This window comes from Ictidomys tridecemlineatus, chromosome 6, assembly GCF_052094955.1.
Source record: "Ictidomys tridecemlineatus isolate mIctTri1 chromosome 6, mIctTri1.hap1, whole genome shotgun sequence".
NCBI classification, from domain to species: Eukaryota; Metazoa; Chordata; class Mammalia; order Rodentia; family Sciuridae; genus Ictidomys; species Ictidomys tridecemlineatus.
Genome location: NC_135482.1, coordinates 50700815 through 50723187, shown reverse-complemented (window position 1 = coordinate 50723187; position 22373 = coordinate 50700815). Strand labels below are relative to the sequence as shown.

General features: G+C 34.7%; 1 protein-coding gene across 3 annotated transcripts; it reads left to right on the top strand.

Annotated features, from left to right (window-relative positions):
* The first annotated feature begins 670 nt into the window (after positions 1-670).
* On the top strand, positions 671-22068 carry Rxylt1 (ribitol xylosyltransferase 1). Of its 3 annotated transcripts, XM_005328687.5 has the most exons (6): positions 671-1008; positions 1832-1984; positions 4248-4350; positions 15702-16016; positions 18392-18562; positions 21641-22068. In XM_005328687.5, the coding sequence occupies exons 1-6, from the start codon at positions 840-842 to the stop codon at positions 22056-22058; spliced, it is 1329 nt and encodes a 442-aa protein (XP_005328744.1). In that variant the 5' UTR covers positions 671-839; the 3' UTR covers positions 22059-22068. The 3 variants fall into 3 exon arrangements, with proteins under 3 accessions (XP_005328744.1, XP_040136320.1, XP_040136319.1); XM_040280386.2 differs by lacking the exons at positions 671-1008; positions 4248-4350 and having other exon boundaries at positions 1846-1984; XM_040280385.2 differs by lacking the exons at positions 671-1008; positions 1832-1984; positions 4248-4350 and adding an exon at positions 6367-6469.
* The last annotated feature ends 305 nt before the right edge of the window (positions 22069-22373 follow it).

Here is a 22373-nt window from a genome sequence, read left to right as displayed (position 1 = left end):
TCTATAGTTCTGACCTACAAGTTTTCTGTCTGCCAATTCTGCTAGACATTTAAACTGGAATACCAGAGGCAACTGAAAAGAAATTGTAGCCCAACTTTCAAGGTTTGTCTTAGAAAGTTTATTGACAATATTCCATTTTACAGCTTCTATTTACATCCCTGTAGTGCATTCAGCTCGTTTCATAGTAATAAAGTTTAAAATGTTTTAATTTGGTAGGGTGTACATAAACAAAGTTTGCCATTTGAACCACTTCCAGACATACAACTGAGTGCCATTCAGGATACTGTGCAACCATCATCATTTACTTATTTTTAAAAGATATTTATATTTACTCATCTATCAACATAACTGTCCCTAGGTGCTAGAAATTTTGTGTTGAACAAAAAATGACATGTGGCCTTCACGGACCCTGGCAGGTGCTGCTGTTTTCCGAAGTCTTTACGTACAAATGGCCAAGGCTGAAAGATGAAGTGCGTGCAACACTGAAGTTGCTCCCACCCGGCCCTACTTACCAAAGCAGCGCCTTGAGGAGCGCTCCCTTCAATCCACGATTCTAGATTCTAAGACAAGCAGATTTTCCACAGCCCTGAGGAGGACGAGACCAGGAGGTGGGCGGGACCAGCGTCGTGGGCGGGGCCTAGGGCGGGGCCTGTTTCGTGACTGCCCAGGAGGCGGGGCCTGGGCGGGGCTGAGGAGCCGCCGCTGGGGATTATTCGGGTGACTCCCGCCCGCCAGGCCTGGGCCTGCTCCTGGCGCTGCCAGGGCTGCGGCTAGGCGTTTTGGCTTCTCTCCTCACGCGGCTCTGTGGCCGCGGCGGCCCGACCCGAAGACTGAGTGGGATGAGGCTGACGCGGAAGCGGTTCTGCTCGTTTCTCATCGCCCTGTACTGCCTCTTCTCGCTCTACGCCGCCTACCTCGTCTTCTTCGGGCACCGCAGCCGGGTGCCGACTGCGACCTCTCGGGGCTTCAGGAAGGGGGCGGCTCCAGCGCGGGAGAGGCGCGGCCGAGGTAGGACTGAGGCAGAGCCCCGTCTCCCGCCGCGCGCCAGGTAGCTGGGCTGCGAGGCTGCGGAGCTCCCTGCCCGCAGGTCCGGGATTCCTTCCGGGGCCCAGCATGCGCTTTTCCTCCTGCCGCCTCCTTATCCTTGTCCGAAGATCGCTGGCGGGCCACACTCCCCACCACGAGGCTGAAAGGCGCGGACTCCCTTTAAAAACATATTAAATAATATCCAAGACGAACTCAACTGCCAGGATTTGCGGGAATGCTGCCAGAGGGCCACTGGGTCTAAGACATCAATGTCCTTATTGAAGCAGTCTTCTCTAATCATGCAGTGACTTTGGACGGTCACTGCACTTACCTACAAATTCCGTCCCCTGTCCTGTACTGTTAATTGTACAACTCAGGATCCAACTCAGCAGTATCTCTCCTTTTATTCAGAATTTTGCACCATAGTGTCCTAAACAGGTGAACACTACATCCTGAATTATTCATATAGTTACGTATGTACAATCCTTACATTAAAGAATTGGGAAAGTTAAACATGTAAGTTGATACATAGTATTCCATTTTTTTTAAAGGTTTTGTTTTGGAGGATATTGCTTGTCTCACATTAGCATTTTATTTCTAAAATCTTTCAGATCAATAGTTCATTAAGTTGCTGATTACTTTTTTTTAAATGTGTTTAACCAGTTCAATTTCAGTTGCATCATCTCTCTGAAAAATTGAATTTAGAATGAAATTAAAACTCTCTAATATCTAATTTATAAAATTTGAATTTATCTACAATTTTGGTTATACCTTACTGTAAACACTATTACTCTTTTTAAAACAGAACAGTCTACTTTGGGAAGTGAAGAATGGAATCCTTGGGAAGAAGATGAAAAAAATGAGCAACAACACAGACTTAAAACTAGTCTTCAAATATTAAATAAACCGAAGGGAAAAACAGACCACAGTATACAAATCTGGGGCAAAGCTGCCATTGGTAAGTCAACATATAGAGCAAAGACGTATAAAAAGCATTATAAATCCAGTTGTGGTGGCACACACCTATAATCCCAGCAACTCAGTAGGCTGAGGCAGGAGGATCACAAGATCAAGGCCAGCTTCAGCATCTTAGGAAGACCCTGTCTTAAATTTTTAAAAAAGACTGGGGATGTAAAGTGGACCTAGGTTCAATCTCAGTACCAAAATAAAAGCATTATAAATGCACATTACTTATATTAAATTCACTTTAATATAATTTATTTCATCATTGTTCTTTAAGAGAGCATATATTTCTTTCATTTTGTCAATATTTTATTCTCCTTGCAATTAGATAACATCTGTATAAACATGCACAAATACACACACATGCACTTTCATCATTGGTCCTTAGCAGAACACACCTTCATTTGTAGATGCAAAGAGCAGATTATATAGCATCATTATATTGAAATGTAATGTCAGCCTGAATTCTCATGAATTTATGTATTTTATTTATTGGACACTTAATATACAAGTATATACATGTACATTTTATATATTCATACACACAATATATATATAAAATCTCAGATGTGTCCTATGCCCTAATAGCCAAACAAGTTTGGAAAACACTGAACAGAACAAAGTTAAAGTAGGTTCTTCATTTCAAGATTTTCAGAGCTTTCAATATGACACTCTTCATTGTATATATCCAACAAGGGGATATAGTATGTAACTGATTAAACTTGATTGCTCATGGAAGTATTTTTGCTCTGTGTATCATAAGAGTCTAGTGCCCCAGGATACATGTTATGCTCAATTAGAAAACAAAGCCCTCAGTGATGGCTATAAGAGTTAGAAAGGAATTAATGAAAAGAAGGGGCTTTGTTTGGCCTTTGAACATGAATTGGATTTATTATGATAAAGGATATGGATTTAGAAAGTAGAAAGTACCAAACAAGAGGAAAGTGAACAGTGCCTATTTCATTGTGTTTCATAAGTTCTTTATGCCTACATACAAGTATACATCCTCGAAGGTCACTACTGACCTCTAAATTTTAGACACCCAGATGTAGGCCTATAAATCAATCAATATCTAACAATTAAAAAAACATTCTAGTATTGATTTCTTCCATTAAATCTCCACATCCCTATTACAGTTTAGTTAACTTTATCTCTTAACAGATTTTTACTGTGTGAAGCTGTGATACTTTTGGAGGTTCTGGATGAAAATCTGTTTCCCTCCCTTTCAGTTTCTAGACACTACCCACATCCCTTGACTTTTAGCTCCACATAACTCTGACCTGAGTTGAGCTGCTATAAGCATTGATGTGGCTGCTTCATGTAGTATGATGATTTTGCTGAATTAAAGTCTTTGGGGTATATATACCAAGGAGTGGGATAACTGAGTCAAATGGTGGATCCATTCTAAGTTTTCTGGGGAATCTCCATACTCCTTTCCATAGTGGTGATACCAATTTGCAGTCCCACTAGCAATGTATGAGTGAACCTTTTTCCTCACATCCTTGCCAACACTTACAGGCTCTGGTTGTTTGGGTGTTCTTTAGTGAGACAGAGTGTAATGAAAATGAAAAAAAAAAAAAAAAAAACATCTTTCAGCATAATTAAAACAAGGTTCCCAAAGTTGTTGTGAGGTCTCCACATTACCTTATTGTGTGATGCTATTCTCTTTTACTTTTAAAGCTTTTATTCAGATGAAATCATGATAAAACTTCAGGGACTACCCTAAGGACAAAAGATGAAGTGGTATTTGTCTGCAAGGGGCATCATGCAGTCAGGGAAGTGTGTTCAAGTGAAGAGGAGGTAAAATCCTCTTGACTTACTTAATTGTATATATATTTCTATGAGCTCCTCTGGTTGTTTCTGGAACAAAATAGTTTAATTCCTCCAGTTTATTATAACATAAAAAGCAGTTCTAATCATATAGTGGTTACTTTTACATTTCAAAATATGATGAGTAATTGGGATCCAGTGATACTAAGGGTTTCTCAAATCTAGAGGAATGGAGGTTATTGTCTTTCATATGACCCACAGTTAGCCACATTTTACACTCACAGCTTGAGTTGTCTCTGTCATACATTAGTTGCCACATAGACAATTGTGGGCATTTGCTTGGTGGTAGAACTGCCTGCCAACCAACCAAAAGGGGAAGATTCTAGTTTCATAATCAAAGATACAAAGGAACAGAACATAAACTTTTCTTACACACTAGAGTATACAAGAGAGTTAATGTTTTATGTTTATTTATTTTTACTTGTCAGGTTTGTATCTTTGGGAGCATATTTTTGAAGGCTTACTTGATCCCACTGATGTGACTGCTCAGTGGAGAGAAGGAAAATCAATTGTGGGAAACACACATTACAGGTATTAGTTGTGTGACCTTAACTTTTGTTGTACTGCTATACAATAGTTTATATAAATATTAAAAGGAAAATATAATTTTATAAAACATTTTCATTTCAGCTTGTGGAGAATAGAGAAATCTTATAAATATTCATAATTAAAGCTGACTTGGACACTGAAATATGAAATATGAAACTGACAAATGAAATGTTAAAAAATACTCCCCTTTTTAGGAATTATATGTTTTATTAGATTATGTGGAAAAGTTCATGCTCTATATTTTGTAACATTTGTCTGATGATGAATGTTTAACATTCCATACTTGGAAGAGTAATATACAAACCTCAAATTATTTTCATTTTTTCTTCATATAATAGTCATGTTTACTTTTTATAATATTCAGGTGATATTAAAGCTTTTACTATCACTTTTGAGATTTTTATTAATTAAAACATTGCATGTTTAATACATTACCATCATATGTATACCATCATATTTAGTGGTATAGATTATTGATATTCAGAAATCTCCTTTTTAGATTCAATACAACCAGTGAATTTTTAAAACTTTTTTAGATTATATTTTTATAAAGTCCTTTTTATAATTTATATTTTATAATATTCTCTAGCTGCATATTTTCTGAATATTTTGAGTAGAATTAAGATCATTTATTTAGAAAAAGTATAATAAATTATAATTTATCATAAAAATTCTATTTTATTAGATTTTTGCTTTCTTAATGAAATAAGAAAAAAAAAGTATTTTAAAATGCTATTTCATGTAACAGTTGTATTATTAGAGTGAAAAATATGAACCATAGTTTCTAATTTCTGTTAAGATTTCATTTCTTTCCCACTGAAATTAGGAAGGGAAAAGCTAAGTTAAGCTTAATTTCATTTGAACTTTTACTGCCATTCTTATTTTTATTTACTTTATACATACTTGAAAAGCAGTTTCATTCTATCTTCTCAAAGTAATCATACTTGAAAAGTAAACCAATTTTTTAAAATCATCATTGATGAGGATTATTTTTTTCTTTCATCTTCAGGCTTCTGTTGCTTTAACCATTCCAAATCTTAAGCATAGTTCTCAACTTATAATACTAGGATTTGGATGTTGGAAAGTAAATGTTTTTTATGTGTATAAATTTAATAATTTGGTGTTTGAAAAATAATCATGTGGGCTCAGTGTTAGAATGCTCAATGTTAGAACGCTTGCCTAGCATATATGAGGACCTGAGTTTGAGCCCTAGAAGCACAAAAAAAGAAAAAGAAAAATAGTGAAAGAAAGGAAAGGAAGGGAAGCATGTGTTATGGATATTTGTCTAATAGTTCTAGCCATAATATATAGAATTTTCAAAAAAAATCTTAAAGAATTAGCATCTTTAAGCTTAAAGAATAATATTACATTGTTGTATTACAACAATGGTAGCAAAGGACTTAAGCAAACAGCATTAATTCCCAAAAGAAAACCTAATTTACCCTTCCCTTTTCAAATTTTTATGCAGATTTTATGGTCTGATCAAAGAACAATGTTATTTTCTCTTTGGATTTAAGAAAATGTATATTCAAGAAAGTTCACCATTGTACCAATTTTTTATAAAGCAAATGGTTTAAGTTTTAGGCTTATGAAAAAGTAGCAAATGTAATTTATCCAAAATTAATGAAGCTTTATGGAATTACAAGTTTTGAATTAAAGAGGTTATGTGAGTACTAACTTGAATGCCTGAACACATTCACCATCCTTACTTGACCAAAAATGAATCAAAAGTAATGATTTACCTTGAAGATATTGAAAGAGTTTCGAATAGCAGGATACTTGTTTTAAATAAGTGTAAATATTTAGTTTTGTTTAGGGCTAGGGTTGTGGCTCAGTGGTAGAGTGCTTGCCTAACGTGTGAGACTCTGGATTCGATCCTCAGCACCACATTAAAAAATAAATAAACAAAATAAAGTTGAAAAATATATGTTTTGTTTAAATAAACCTTTACATTTATAGAGAGTTTATATCATTTAATTTTAGCCTCCTTACTGTTCTCAGGCATTAGTATAAAGTTATTATCAGTGTTCTCAAGTTCATGAGGCTCAGAAATACTGATTCTTACAACTCACAGATCCAAAGAATGCAATCCAGAAACCAAGTAAGTAACTCAAAGTGGAAGGGAACTATTAGGCAACTGTTTGTACTGGCTTCAGTGGCGTGTTTCTTTCCATCCAGACAGGCTATAAGTGATACCTTGAGAGTTTTTTGATTAAACATGGAATCAAAAGCACTAGGCTTAATTATGGTAGTTCTTCCCAAATTAATGTGTTTCTAAAGATAAGAAATATGACTCCTTACTCACCATATGAGTCAGTAAACAGCATACATAGTCTGTGCTCACAGCATCTGAACATATGCAGGTCAAACTGAACAGCTGGTTAGCACAATGAAGTCATTGACACCTTTGGGCAGTGTAGCAAGGTAACTGAGTTGAGAGTACAGCCCCTGAAGCCAGACTATTGCAGTTCCATTTCCAATTCTAATACTTAGTTGTCTGATCTCACATAGGTTTCTTAACCTTTCTGTTCCTGGGTTTTCTCCAGATTATAATAAGTCAAAAAAGTTCCTGTTTCCCAAGATTGTTTTAAATATTAAATGCAATAATAGATGTACAGTGCTTGGAATAGCATGTAGTAATCACTATAGAAGTCTTCTTGCTATTTTATTATTTATTCATAATTATTTTTAAAAATGAAGTGCTGTGATAAAAGTGTGCTTTACTATAAAATTATGATAAAGCAAATTTTAAGAGAAAAGCCACCTTTTTCCCTAAATCGAATGTGATACTATATAATACAAATTAATCTCCTAATGATACATTTAGGAGGTTTTGTATTCTTAGGAGACTAAAATTGCACTTAGCTGCAAGTACACTACCTAAATATTAGCAGATATAGATAGAAACAAGATGGAAAACAGATTTTTAAAACCAAAAGAAATAAGAATTTAGCTGTCTCTGAGAAGGCAAATTGATTGACATAGGATGGTGGTATATTATTTTCTTTTCAAAACACATCTTGTCTTATAATGAATCAAATAATCTGAATGAAACAGTAATTTTTGTAGGTTAATCATCCGTACCTAAAAAAAAAAGAGAGAGTTTTGCGATAGATAAAAATTAGAAATGCAAGTAAATAACTTCTTATAATACCCAAAGACTGTTTGAATGGCAGAAATACCAGTCTTTGAATCAGTCATCAGATGATACTTCTCTTAAATTAAGTATCAACTCCTTGCTCCAAGGAATACATATTACTTAAGACAAAGGCACTCCCTATGAGACAAAGGTCTTTCTCATATCCTTTCTATAGGTAATAATTTTTTGCCTTAGTTCCAGTAAGATTCTGTGGCATCAGGTAAATCCAACTATGCATGAATTCTGAATATCATAGCATGAGATAGTATTTAGAGCAAGAGCTATAGCCCTGACTCCCATTATCACTTTATATCAGTACTTAACAATTTTAGAACATTCAGATCCCATTTCTTCTTTTCATTATAGAGAAGACAAGTTGGTTTTCCACAGTTCTTATTCATAGTTTCTTAATAAATTGTCAGTCATATTACGGCCAAAATATAATTGCTAGCTGGCTTTAGAAAATGTATATATACTGGCAATCAATGCATCATTCTTCAAAAATTAAAATATTAAATAACTAGAAACCTGGCAATGCAATAATTTATTCTTGACAAAATAATTAAGAACCTTTTAGTGTCCTATTTCCCTTTTCGTCCTCCTTAGTTTACAGAAATGGTTAGGAATGTTTCTTTTTGACTTTACAAACAGGTAGCTAAAGGTGGTAGTAGACTTATTTATAAATTGATTATTTACTTCTTAGAGCAACAAATGGTAAGTTCTTAGTATCTTATTCCCACTGGTATTTGTCGTAGCTTCCCCTAATACTGAAATAAATAAATATGTAATTTGTCAGCAAACCATGAAAGCAGGATTTGTTAAAATCCTACCTGGACAGTTTCAATTTAAAAAAAATGCATTTTGGTATACAAGTATATGTAGGATAGAACACTGCAAAGATAGAAGTTGAAAAGTGTACTTGAAAAGTATCAAAATACAAAAATTGGGATATTTTAACACTTTTCCTTAAGGAGAGGAATTTATGTGCTATATCACTCAAAATATGAAATAATTGCTGGGCACAGTGGAGCATACCTGTAATCCCAGAGGACATGGCAGGAGGATCACGAGTTCAAAGCCAGGCTCAGCAATTTATTGAGACCCAAAACAATTTAGCAAATACCAAAATCCCCAGTACCAAAAAAAAAAAAAAAGACAGACTGAGGAACTGTCTTGGAAGATTGGAAACAAAGCACATTGTGTGATCCTAGATCTGAAGCTGGGGTCAGAAAAGGGACAGGAGTGTCACAGCTATTGAAATCTGAGTATTGTGAATTAGATAATAGTTTAATATCAATGATAATTTTCTCAGATAAATAATTATATTATGGTTATATAAGATGTTAACATTTGAGGAATCTGGATGAAAGGTATAAATAAAATTTTTGTGGGACTTTTTTGCAACATTTTTGTAAATCTGAAATTATTCCAAAAGAGAAAAGTCAAAAAATATAAACAAATTTTTAAAAAATTATGCCATAGGAAATAGTCTCACTATATTAACTATTATCAGTTAAATGCTTGTGGATTAAAGGCTCAATTATTATTTATTATTTTGGTACTTGGGATTGAGCCTAGGGGCACTTAATCACTGAGACATGCCCCAGCCCTTTTTATTTTTTAATTATGAGACAGGGTGTTTCTGAGTTGGAAGGCTGGCATCAAACTTGCAATTCTCCTGTCTCAGCCTCCCAAGTCATTGGGATTATAAATATGCATGCACCACCATGCCCAGCAATAGTCTTCAGTATTTCATGACCTTGTGAATTAGGAGGAGTATTGCACATTTATTTTATAGAATGTCCTTTGGTTTGGTTTTGTCTCATGTTTCCCCATGATTGGATGGAGATTATGGGGTTTTATTTATAATACTTTAGAAGTAACATTGCACTGTCTTCAACCCATCTTTTTTTCCCCATTGCTCATTATGTTGACTTTGATCACTTGGCAAAAGTACTGCCAGTTTCCTCATTGTAAAATTAAATATTTTTTCCTCTGTGATTATTAATTATCTTACTAAAGAAATACCTTGAGACCATGTAAATCTTCCTATATTTCATTAGACTAACCCACAGATTTTAGTATTTGGAAGCAGTAGTTTTCAATGTTTTGAATTCAAAAAGCAAAAAATAAAAATAGAGTTCCTATTTTGAATATGATGGATTATTTTGGGGGAAAAAAGAGTTAAATTGTTAACTAGGTGCAAATAAATATATAAAATCCAACTAAGAAAACCTCATAGAAATTTCCAGACTCACTAGATAAAAATTAAAAAGTAAAAAAAAAGTGCAATCCCAGTAGACTTTAATGTTGTAATTCTTTAAGAAAAAAAAACACTAATGGAAATTTAGAAGGCAAAAAAAAAAGTAATGTATTGATACATTTGTAAACACTGCTTTATATCTTCAATGCTTATATAAGCAGAACTCGGGGTGTTTTAATATCGAGAGTTGATGGACAAGGGCTTAAATATGTACAGAATTAAGAGGCTAAAATTAGGAGATAGAATGCATGCCTAGCATGCAGAAGTTCCTGGATTCAGTCCCCAGCATGGCAAAAAATGGGGGGTGGGGGGATTAAGTAAAATCAACATAACAGTTTCACTCCTAAACAGTGCTATCATAAAGATACCCTTTTTAATTCTTTTTTCTATTCTTAGAATGGTTTAACCTGTTATTTATCGAGGCTGACTCTGAAAACAAATAGAGTTTAAAATTCAGACTCACTGACATAAATGCAGTCATAGAAATGGAAAACAACATGTGAGAATTTGTTTGATTTTTAAAAGGATGAGCAGGCACATACGAACAAATAAGTTTATGTTTGAACAATTCGTATGTGTCTGTTCATCCTCTTAAAAATCAGACAAATTCTCACATGTTGTTTTCCATTTCTATGACTGCATTATTTATCTAGGGTGAACAAATCTATACGAACAAATAAGTTTATGTTTGAACAATTCATAGAAATTTGTCTACCTTAGATAAATAATATGAAAATAAATCAAAATAGAAAGTTACATGTGAAAAAAACTGACATTTTAGGTTGTTAAAATGTAAGTTCTCTGAAAAAAATGAAATAAATATATTAGTATTATAATATACTGTGAGTTAAAGCTATGATATTGTTATTAGAAGATTAAATTAATAGAAATGTCTTACAAGTAACATCAAAATTACAAAAATTAAAGTGCTAAAAGTTCATTTGTAAATTAGAAGTCTACAATGCACAGTTTATGAAAAAATATTATGGTATATTAATCTTTAAGATTAGTAGATTATGAACATGATTGTGACACTCTCTTTTTGGGGAAAGATGACTTATCCTCCAAAATCACATTCTCCTGGCCCAATCTCCCATTCTTATAAGCTATCATGAGAGTTGGGTGTTTCATCATAATACTAAAATGGGAAAGTGTGGAATTATAGCTACTCTGCACCTTCAGATTAAGGGGTGAATCACAGCAGCTACTCAGTGTAAGAACCATTCATAAATTAGATATACCAGCCAGGCCTGGTAGCCTGTACTGAAATCCCAGGAACTTGGGAGACTGAGGCAGGAGGATCACAAGTTTAAGGACAACACTGGCAATTTAACAAGTGAGACCTTGATTCAAAATAAAAAATAAATAATAGAGGTATGGGTGTAGTTCAGTGGTAGCATACCCTTGGCTTCTATACATAGTACTTAAAAAAAAAAAGTTAGATATATACCTGTTTTATAAAACTGAAGTTTCTTATATATTAAGCAAAAAAATAATGATATAGAATCCAATGACTGATAGTCATGTGACTTTGCATTGTGCATTTATCACTTATTAAGGCACTTTTGAGACCACTAGGTACTTTGTCATCATAGTTCCCTTAACATAATAGTGGTATATATGATATTCATTCATTAGTACTTGCTGAATTTGAAAAAGAGTGGAAGTGATTATGGGAATTCCAAAAATATATTGTTTTCAGAGTCAGCTTTAAAATTCAATATTTAATTGATTTCTCTGGGCTTTTTTTTAGTTGTAGATGGACACAATACCTTTATTTTATTCATTTTTATATGGTGCTGAGGATCTAACCCAGTGCTTCACATGTGCTAGGCGAGCACTCCACCACTGAGCCATAATCCCAGCCCCTTCTCTGGGTTTTTTTTTTTTTTTTAACATTGTAAGTATTTATTTGAAGGAAATTTTTCAACTGAGACAAGCAACAGAAGAAAAATATTGAAAACTATAATTCTGATTGTTAAAAATATCCTAGCATATCATAGACAAGCAAATCACTGTTTTAAAATTCTCTATATCAATTCTTTAAATATGTTTATTCTTCAGTTAATGGAACTTTGATTGATCCTTAACTAATAACTTAGTAAATTAAAATATAGCATTCATCACAAATAAATACCTTCACTTTATAAAATAAATGTGTATCAGGAAAGTTGCTATTAAATTGAATTTACATTCCTTGGTTCATATTTTAAGCAGTAGGAGAACTTAAATGATAGAGCATATAACTCTCTCACAGAAAATTGCTACTTATGTATTCAACATTTACTGAGGGCCTACTAAAGTTAATTCTTAGTAGGTTCTGAGAATTTCAAAATGAATAAAATGCTTTCCCCTAATCTTGAGGACTTCACACACTAGTAGTTAAGAAAAACAAATTATTGTCATGCAGTATAGAAAGCATAATAATAACAATATGCATACTCCATCATAATGGTTAATTAGGAAACACAGATGACAACCTAATATAATAGCATTGGGTTGTGGGGCCTTTGGAGAAAGAATTCCTAAAGGAGGTGATAACTGCTGAGTCTTTAAAATGTGTGGGAGTTAGCAAAGCAGAGAGAGGAGAGATTATATCCCTAGCAGCGGTGACATTAGAGACCCAAAACTGAGAAGCAGCTTGGCTTGTGCATGGAACTGCAAGCTATCTGATTTCCCTTAGAGCATAAAGATGAGGTAAATTGCAAGCTATCTGATTTCCCTTAGAGCATAAAGATTAGGTAGCATGGCTGAAACTGGGAGAATTGGGCAATGGCCAGATCATGTTAAACCTTATATATACACCATCTTAAGGCTCTCGGACATTTTTGCTGGCAGTGAAAAACAATTGAAGCTATTTGAGCAGAATAGTGAAGATCATGTTTTTGCAGATGTTTATGATTCTCTAACAGCCATGTGAAAAAATTATTTGAAGAAGACAGCTGGGTGCAGGCAGACCAGATGGGAGGCTGAAAGCTTGTCCACTCTGCTAGCCCACTCCTTAACGCCTACCTGACCTCATTCTAAGCGGACAATCCTGCCTCCAGCTTCATGACAAAAATTGAGGCATCTATTATTATCTCCCTTTATTAGCCGTTATAACATTCACCTGCTGTCTACTTCATCCCTCACCCATCCTTACTTTTTCCTGAGTTCTCAGACAATGAGTTGGTCTTTCCTAGTTCACCTCACTTCTACATACCATGTGCCTCTTCCAGGACCTTGCTTGGTCAGTTACTTTCTTGCTGTCCTTTATCCCTGACTTTTCACTGTTTGTTTCTTGCCTTCTCATGCAGATTTTCAAAATAGTTGTCTACACTCATATTCTCCAATCCCAACTTCTCAACCCACTGCAGTTTGACTGACTAACCTCCCAACAAAACACATATACCCACCCAACTACCTGAATCTTATGCAGTTGTTTTTCTTTTCCCTTAAAATTTTGTAACCTTTATCACTGTTTCCCAGACAGTATACTGAGACAAGGAAACATGGCTACGTTTGACATCTGTCAAACACCATGCCAACTGCTAACTGAAGGTGGTATCATAGTAGAAACACTAGATTACCCTATATTTATTTTAATGATGTTTTACCTTTGTAAAGCTGAGTTTTCCATGGTTGCTACAATTAAATGAAAGTACCACATAAAAATCAGGGTAGAATAAGAAGTAAAAGTGGCAGTATCCATTCTGATTCCAGGATGACTCAGGTGCACACATCCCATTATTAAGTATTTGTGATTAGTTAAGAATGAAATAGGGTTATTAGTTTTTCTTCCAGTACATAGGTGTGATTTTTTAAATGGCTTCTAAGCTGTTAAGGAGATTATACTACTTACTTTTTTTTAATCTTTATTTTTTTTATTTATTTTTATGTGGTGCTGAGGATCGAACCCAGGATATCACATGTGTTAGGCAAGCGCTCTACCACTGAGCCACAACCCCAGCCCCCCAGTCACATTTTTCCCCACCATCTTTTTTAAATTTATATTTTCTTGGGGCATTATAATTATGCATAATCATAGGATTCACTATGCCATGTTAGAACATATACATAACATAATTTGATCAATCTCATTCCCCAATACCTTCCCTTTCCCTCCCCTTATCCACTTGCTCTACTCTACTGATCTCCCTTCTATTGTTGTTATCATTATTATGAATTATCATTACATATGGGGGACTCTTTGTGGCACATTTATATGTGGACATAGCATAACTTAATAGATTTCCTTCACTAGTGCTTACCTGTGCCCTCCCCTTTTCCCTTCCTCTCAATCCCCTTCCTCTACTCTATTACTAATCCTTAAATTTAATGAGATTCCCTGACTCTTTTTATTCCTTTCTTTTTGTTCTTCTCTAGCTTCCACATATGGGAGAAAACATTTGACCATTATAAGTGGCTTCACTTAGCATGATGGTCTCTAGTTCCTTACATTTACCAGCAAATGACATAATTTCATTCTTCTTTATGGCTGAATAAATTGCCATTGTGTATAATACTACATTCTTTTTTATTCATTTGTCTGATGGGTACCTAGGCTGGTTCCATAACTTGGCTATTGTGAATTGCCACTTCGATAAACACTGATATGCATGTATAACTATTCTATGCTTTATTTTATTTCTAAATACCAAGGAGTGGAATAGCTGGGTCATACGATTATTGCATTCCAGGTCTTTTGAGGAATTGCCATACTGCTTTCCAAATGGTTTTACTAATTTGCAGTCCTACCAACAATGAATAAGCAAAGGAGACAATTAAGAATGTGAAGAGAGAACTTACAGAATGAGAGAAAATCTTTGCCAGCTATTCTCTGACTGGGTATTAATATCCAGAATATATAAAGAATTAAAAAAAAATCTTAATACCTAAAAAACAAATAACCCAATCAATAAATGGGCAAATTAACTAAACAGACACTTCTCAAAAGAAGAAATTTAAAAAAGGCCAATAATTATATGAGAAATGTTCAAAATCTTTAGCAATTAAGGAAATCCAAATCAAAACTACAGGGAGCTGGGCATAGTGTCACACATCTATAATCCCAGTGTCTTGGGAGGTTAGGTAGGATAATTGTGAGTTCAATTTAGCAAGGCCCTAACAGACCCATTCTATAAATAAAATATTTTAAAAGGGCTGGGGGGTATGGCTCAGTGGTTATGCATCCCTGGCTTAAATCCCTGGTACCAAAAAAAACTACTGATATTTCATCTGACTGAAGTTAGAATTACAGTCATCAAGAATACAAATAACAGTAAATGCTAGTTGAAGGGAAAGAACTAATTACTTTTTTAAATGGAACTGTTAGGCATTTCTTTTGGTTTGGGAATCACTAAAACAGTTAAAGAAACCCCAAAGATGCTGAGAATCTCTGACCTGTGCATTAGGTCTGTAGCATTGACCCCAAGGAGGCTTTCTTTGTCCTGTTTCCCAGTACATTTCATTTTCCTTTCCCCTCAGAGGCAATTGTTAATATGAGTTTGATGTGTATCCTCCTATTCAAATTTTTACATTTATTCTGATACTAGATATATAAAGTATAAATCTTTTTCCTATGTGTGCTTTCAAATTTACATAAAATTATCATTTTAGGAAAAAAGGTTTGTTTTCCTTTATATATTGAGGCCTAATCTTCATGGAATGTTTAAATGTGACAAAAGAAATAAAAATAAAAGATCCCACACTTCTGATCATCATATGCAAGTTGATCTGTCTCCAGCCAAAACTTCCTATTGATCTTCAATCATGTTCCATCATCTAAACATGTTTGAAAGAACTTATAATATTATAGAAATTTCATTTCTAGAGGGAATATGAATTAAAGTTCATTATAGATTATATATAAACTGATTTGAAACTTCTGATACCAAATACCTTTATCCTGTTTTTGTCTGTCTCTTGTTTTTCATTTGTTGTTTTCATCAGCTTCCTCACTGGTCCATCTGTAGTCCCAGGGTACTTCCCCATTGATACCAGTAATGTGGTGCTTGTTTTAAATGGAAGAGAAAAAGCAAAGATTTCTCATGCCACCCAGTGGTTATTTTTTGCACAGACTTTAATGAAAACTCAAAAACTTCAGCATCTTGCTGTGGTTTTGCTTGGAAATGAACTTTGTGATAATGACTGGATACTCAAGTTTCTCAAAAAAAATGGAGGCTTAGTGGAGCTGCTTTTCATAACATATGACAGCCCTTGGATTAATGACGTGGATATTTTTCAATGGCCTTTAGGAGTAGCAACGTAAGTATAAAACACGATTACTCTTTTCTAGACTCTAAGTTACAATAAATTGTTTAAAATGATGACATATTTAATTTTTCTTGGATCATTGAGGCCAAGGATAACTTTTCCTAAAGGCAAAATTAGGGTGTGGTCTCATTCTTTGGTGACAACAGTGATGTTTTCAGAGTATTATATTCTTTTATGAGAACAGATAAGCTTGTTTTATTTTGTTTCAGAATTCTGAGATGAAGGATGGATATTCAAGCTTTATTAGGAGTACCCTAAAGAGATGTTTAGCAAAAAATGAATAATGATAAAGTAAACAAAATTACTTTTAAGGCTAAATAATTATATTAAGAGTACACCATACCCTTGGGTTTGGGACTGATTGAATTTGCACAAATCCCTTCTATAAAAGGAAAGATTAATTAACTGTGGCTAATGTTCTTAATATATAATCTTTCTCCAGCTATAAAATACAAAACATTTTTTTATCTCTCTGTTAACAAGAAAGTTTTAATTAAGACTACAGTAGCTTTAGGGTAAATTGTACTCTGGTGCAATACTGCACACCTGTAATCCCAGCTACTTAAGAAGCCGAGACAGAAGGATCACAAGACAAGTTCGAGGCCAGCCTGGGAAAATAAACAAGAACCAGTTTCAACTTAAAAAATTAAAAGGACTGGAGATGTAGTTCAGTGGTAGATCTCCCCTGGGTTCTGTTCCCGGTATTACACACACACCCAAAAATGGTAAATTGCCACTAGTACATAAACTTGAGGACAAGGATTGTTATCTCTTTTGTTCACTTCTAATTTTAGATTAGAGCCTAAAATGGTGCCTGTATGTGGTAGGCATTCAATAAATATTAGTTAAGTGGACAAATTATTTGATATGATTTTTTAATCAAATATTCATTATTCAGTCACTGGTTGCCAGATGTAGCCTTTGACCATTGTTTAGCTAGCTGCACAAATGTTAGCAGGAAAGCATGCTAGACGAGACATATTCCCAGGCCTACTTTTATAATATTCTGACTCAGTAGGTTTGGGTGGGGCTAGTCAGAAAGGTTTTTGTTAAATATAGCCAGATTTAAGAGCCTCTGAAAAAAAATCTATCCCTTGAGAAGAGCCCATATTCGTAAAATGCTTTGAAAATTTTTACTTTTTCACAGTAGCATTGCATAACCTATTCACATAATATAAGATAGATACTTATGATAATGCTAGTATTGTTGGACTAGGCCAACAATCATATGTCTTACAGATCAGTAATTCTCAACCAGGGGACAGTTCCCCACCTCACCCACCCCATTCTGTCCCAGGAGACATTTGGCAAGGTCTGGAAATATTTTGGTTGCTGCAACTGGAGGGTGGAGGTTGCAAAAACTGGCATCTATCAGGTAGAGCCCAGGGGTACTGCCAAACATCCCACAATGTATAGGACAGCTTCCACAACAAAAGTTACCTGACCCAAAAACATCCATAGTGCTGAAGTTGGGAAACCTCATTATAGACTAACTGTAACAAATTATTAAAGCTTTGCTTTCATGTGAAGGTTATATTTAGGCCTAGTTTGATACTTGTTATCCCCAAATGCCCCTAAGAATGACTCACTTGAAGTAAGCCTTCCTTATGTGGAATAAAAGATTTTTTTGTTTGTTTTAATCTACTTGAAAAGCCATTGGAATTAATTTTTCAGAATTCTTTGCTATAGCAACATATGTTCGATAATATTTCCTTTTTTCTGTGTGTATATGTGTGTGTGTGTATGGAATATAGTGTGATGTTTGGATATGTGTTTAGAAGGTGGAACAATTAAATTAGGCTAAATAACTAATCCATCAACTCACATAATTTTTATGGTGAACCATTGAAAATCTATTATTTTAGCAATGTTAAAATATACAGTGCATTATTTATTATAATCACCATTCCGTTTAGTACACCACTAAACCTTATTCCTCCTAACTGAAACTTCACACCCTTTGATCATTCTCTCCCTACCAAGAGTATTCTGTGATCTTCCCATCACCTGGCTAAAACATTAATTAAATCATGAATATAATGAATGTAGATGAGTCATTATGCTTTGAATTTCTTAATTTCAACAAGCCTAACAACTATAAGTGAATAATAGAAGTAAAAATAAAAAACAAAGAATTTTAGGCACAATATCTCAATGACATTTTTCTAAGAGATATCAATGTTAAATTTTTTCAAGTCACTTGATTCAGGGACTTTTCTGAAGCAAGTATAGAAAGTTAACAACTTTAGATTTAGAAATCCTATTTTAAGTCTCTTTTCTATGTATAGTCCTACCTAAGAAGATGGAATGTAGGGATATTGCCAATCATATGTCATAAATTAACTCATATGTACTTATTTTTATAGATACAGGAATTTTCCTGTGGTAGAAGCAAGTTGGTCAATGCTGCATGATGAGAGGCCATATTTATGTAATTTCTTAGGAACTGTTTATGAAAATTCATCTAGACAGGCACTAATGAACATTTTGAAACAAGATGGAAATGATAAGCTTTGTTGGATTTCAGCAAGACAACAGTAAGTTCTATTTACTTGATTCATCCATTCTGTTCTTCAGTCTGAGTGTAACTTTATGTACAAACACAGAAGGTTTCCATTGAAGCATTATTATCTCCATTTATACCAATCTTTCCCAAGAAAATACATTGGTAATTAAAACTGTGAAGAGATTAGGTTGTATACATTAAAAATAGGGAGACTGTCCTATAGCTATAGTCCATCTTGAAGGAAAACGCTTGTCTTTATCATTTGCAAATGTCACGTTAGGGTTTCCTCAATAATAATTGTTATTCTAATATGGCACACAAGAGACTGTAAATGTCAGTAAGGTCTTAACTCCCTAAGATATTCAACAGACCAGTTTGGTTTGCCAAGACTTGCCTACCATATTTTTCACACAATCAAGAACCTGACACCATCCCGAGGACAGGGATTATATATTCTTCTTTGAATCCTCTACTCTAACATAGGGCCTTGAACAAGGTAGACCTAGGATAAATAGTGAGTGAATAAACCTACTAAGGTTAATTTTCTTCCATCTTTTACATAGAAAACAGGTGTTCATGGAGTAAAGGAAGTAACTTTGGAATCATTTATGCTGTTTTTAAATAAACGAATGGAGTTTTTAATATAAAGCACATTCATTAGGGAACTACTAGTACCTTAAAAATGTCTTTCTAGATCTAGGAATTTATTTTTTTAATTATAGAAGATACTCTCTTCTAGAATTCTTCCTAATCTACTGTGAAGGTAACTGCTGTATTCCAGGAACTGTTTTGTGATAAATATAATAGTGAACAAAACAATCCAAGTCCATGCTTTCCTGGCACTTATGTGATTTTTGGAAGAGACAAGAACCGAAAATGAGAAATATCATGAAAAGTAATTAGGCAGAAGAGGGGCATAGAGAGGACTTGGGGTCCTGGATCACTTGGTATTTTCACACAAGCAAGGTAGGCATTAAACACAGACCTGCAGAAGGTGAAGGGAGGTGAGCCTTGTGTATATTTGAGAAAAGAGTATTCAGGCAGAAAAAAAGAGCAAATCCAAAGGTCAGAAGGCAGGAATGCACTTTTCACAAGGGCCAATGTGTCTGCAGAGGAGTGGATTGGAACAGTGTAAAATAACAAAGGCTTTCTGGAGAAAGAGAATTATTCTTATAATTCCTCTCAATCCATTGAGCCCAAGGTTGAGTAGGTATCTTTGCTTATCATTGCTACTTCCAGACCATTCTCTTCTTTCCCTCCATAATACTCCCAACTTTAAATTTCATGCCCACAGACAAAATTGCAATTACTTTACTCTCTGAAATCATATACTGGCCCTTGGGTTCATCCTCCTAATCCCTTGAAGAGTTTTGCTTCTAGCACACTCTTATACCTTGTCTGACACTAGTGTGGTGATTTCCAAATCTAGCTAGATGGTTTTTCCATCATCTCCATCTTGCAGTTCCTTTACGCCTTTTCCTCCTTGCTCTGGGCCCCCAGATTACCTTAACCATTTCCTTTCATGCTCATTTTTTTAGACATTGTCATTATACATATCACATTCCCTCAAGATGACCTCAAATTCTAACATCTCTGTACCATATTCTACCATTTTTACCTCATTTCCTGTAATATTCTGACTCCAATAATTCAGCTAGAATTGACAGTCCTTTGTTCCTACTACCCTGTTGTTATCCTTCACTCCATCTATTCACTTTATTGTATACCCAACATAAATTTTATAGTCAGGACTGGCATATCCCTTCAACTCCCCAAGTTTCTTAAACTGGCAATTCCCAACTGTAATTAAATCCAGCTCTCAGCCTACTCCATACCTGCATCCATGCAACTGAACATATCCTGACTTACATATACGACTTTGAACCTGAAGTGCCCAGCATCCTCTTCCTTGCCCATACATTCTGCCATTTTCCTAGAAGACTGTTTCATCCCTGCTCTCTCCTGAACTGTAATGCCACCTCCCCATCTCTTTTACTTTATTATCTTATTTTTATGTCACTGAGAAAATAAAAACAGGAGAGAAAGTCTAGATTCCTAACTGATCACCCAGTTTCTACCCTTACCCCCTACAATCCATTCTGAACCCCACAACCAGACTGATGCTTATGAAACCTACATCATCAGGTCATGTCATCCTCTAATCAAACCCTACATGTAAGACACCCCTTAGATAAAGCCATTCAGACCTTATCTCCTATTTCATTCTTAAGTTCCTCTGCTTCAACTATCCTGGCCTCCCTGCTGTTCCTGGAATACACCAGACACACTCTGTCACAGGCCTTCGTTCTGGCTTGTTCTCTACTCTGCTCTCCCAAGATCTGCATGGCCTGCTCCTTTACCTCAGAACTCTGCTCAGATGCCACTACAGTGAAATATTCCCTGGTCACTTATTGCAGACTGCTACCCTATCCTCTTACAGCTTCTCTCTTATTTTTCCACACAACATTTAACACATTCTAGAAAACCTACTGATTTGATTTTTTTTTTTTTTTGTACCAGGATTTAACCCAGTGTTGCTTAACCAGTGAGCCACATTTCAAGCTCCTTTTTTATTTTATTTAGAGACAGGGTCTCACTGAGTTTCTTAGGACCTTATCTGATCTGACTTTCTTACTGTCCATGTTCACCACTAGAACTAGAATGCAATGAGAAGGGAGAGAAGAGAGGACTTGGCACTCGGAAAATAAAGATTAAATTAATATTACTCATTCAGGAATTTTTCAGTGACCAATAGATTATTTTTAATGTGCATCTATAAAATGTTCAAATTTTGGAGATGGGGTTATAGTTCAGTGGTGGAATGCTTGGCTTACATGTATGAGGAACTGGCTCTTATCCTCAGCACCACAAAAAAATAAATAAATAAAATAAGGGTATTGTGTTCATCTATAACTAAAAATTTAAAAATTAAATAAAATGTTCAAATTTTTAAGAAATCTATTTGGGCCAAGATTTTAGATATCTTTTGTCTATCCTTATAATGTGTTCGCTATTTCTGATAACTGTCATTAAAAAAGAGAAAGTATTTTCTTTCATAAAAGATTTGCTTAGTAAAATGAAACCTAAAATTATTTTTCTGGTTTTCCAGGTGGCAGCCTCAAGAAACAAATGTAAGTCTTAAGAATTACCAAGATGCTTTGCTTCACAGTGACCTCACTTTGTGCCCAGTAGGAGTCAACACAGAGTGTTATAGAATATATGAGGCCTGCTCCTATGGCTCCATCCCTGTGGTGGAAGACGTGATGACAGGGGGCAACTGTGGAAATTCGTCTGTCCACCACAATGCCCCTCTGCAGTTACTCAAGTCCAGGGGTGCTCCCTTCATCTTTATTAAAAACTGGAAGGAACTTCCTGCCATTTTAGAAAAAGAGAAAACTATAGTTTTACAAGAAAAGATTCAGAGAAGAAAAGAATTACTTCAGTGGTATCAACACTTCAAAACAGAGCTAAAAATAAAATTTACTGATGTTTTAGAAAATTCATTTTTAATGAATAATAAACATTAATTATTAATTATCTTTTGAACTAAGACATGATTTTTTAAATCATTTCCATTACTGAGTATGTGTGCATATTGACAAATGTTCTTTAAATACTGTCATAAATTCTAGATTTACACTGTATTTACACTGACCAAGTACACCACTTATTGGGCCACTCCTATGTAAAAGCTATAAATGAAAGTGAAGTTACTAAGATTCATTTCTACAATTGAGTATTTCAGCATATCTTATAGTAGTTACCAGTCACTGGGGGAAATGGTAGTAAAAGGATATAAAATTTCAACTAGTAGAATAAGTTCAAAAACTAGTGAACAACAT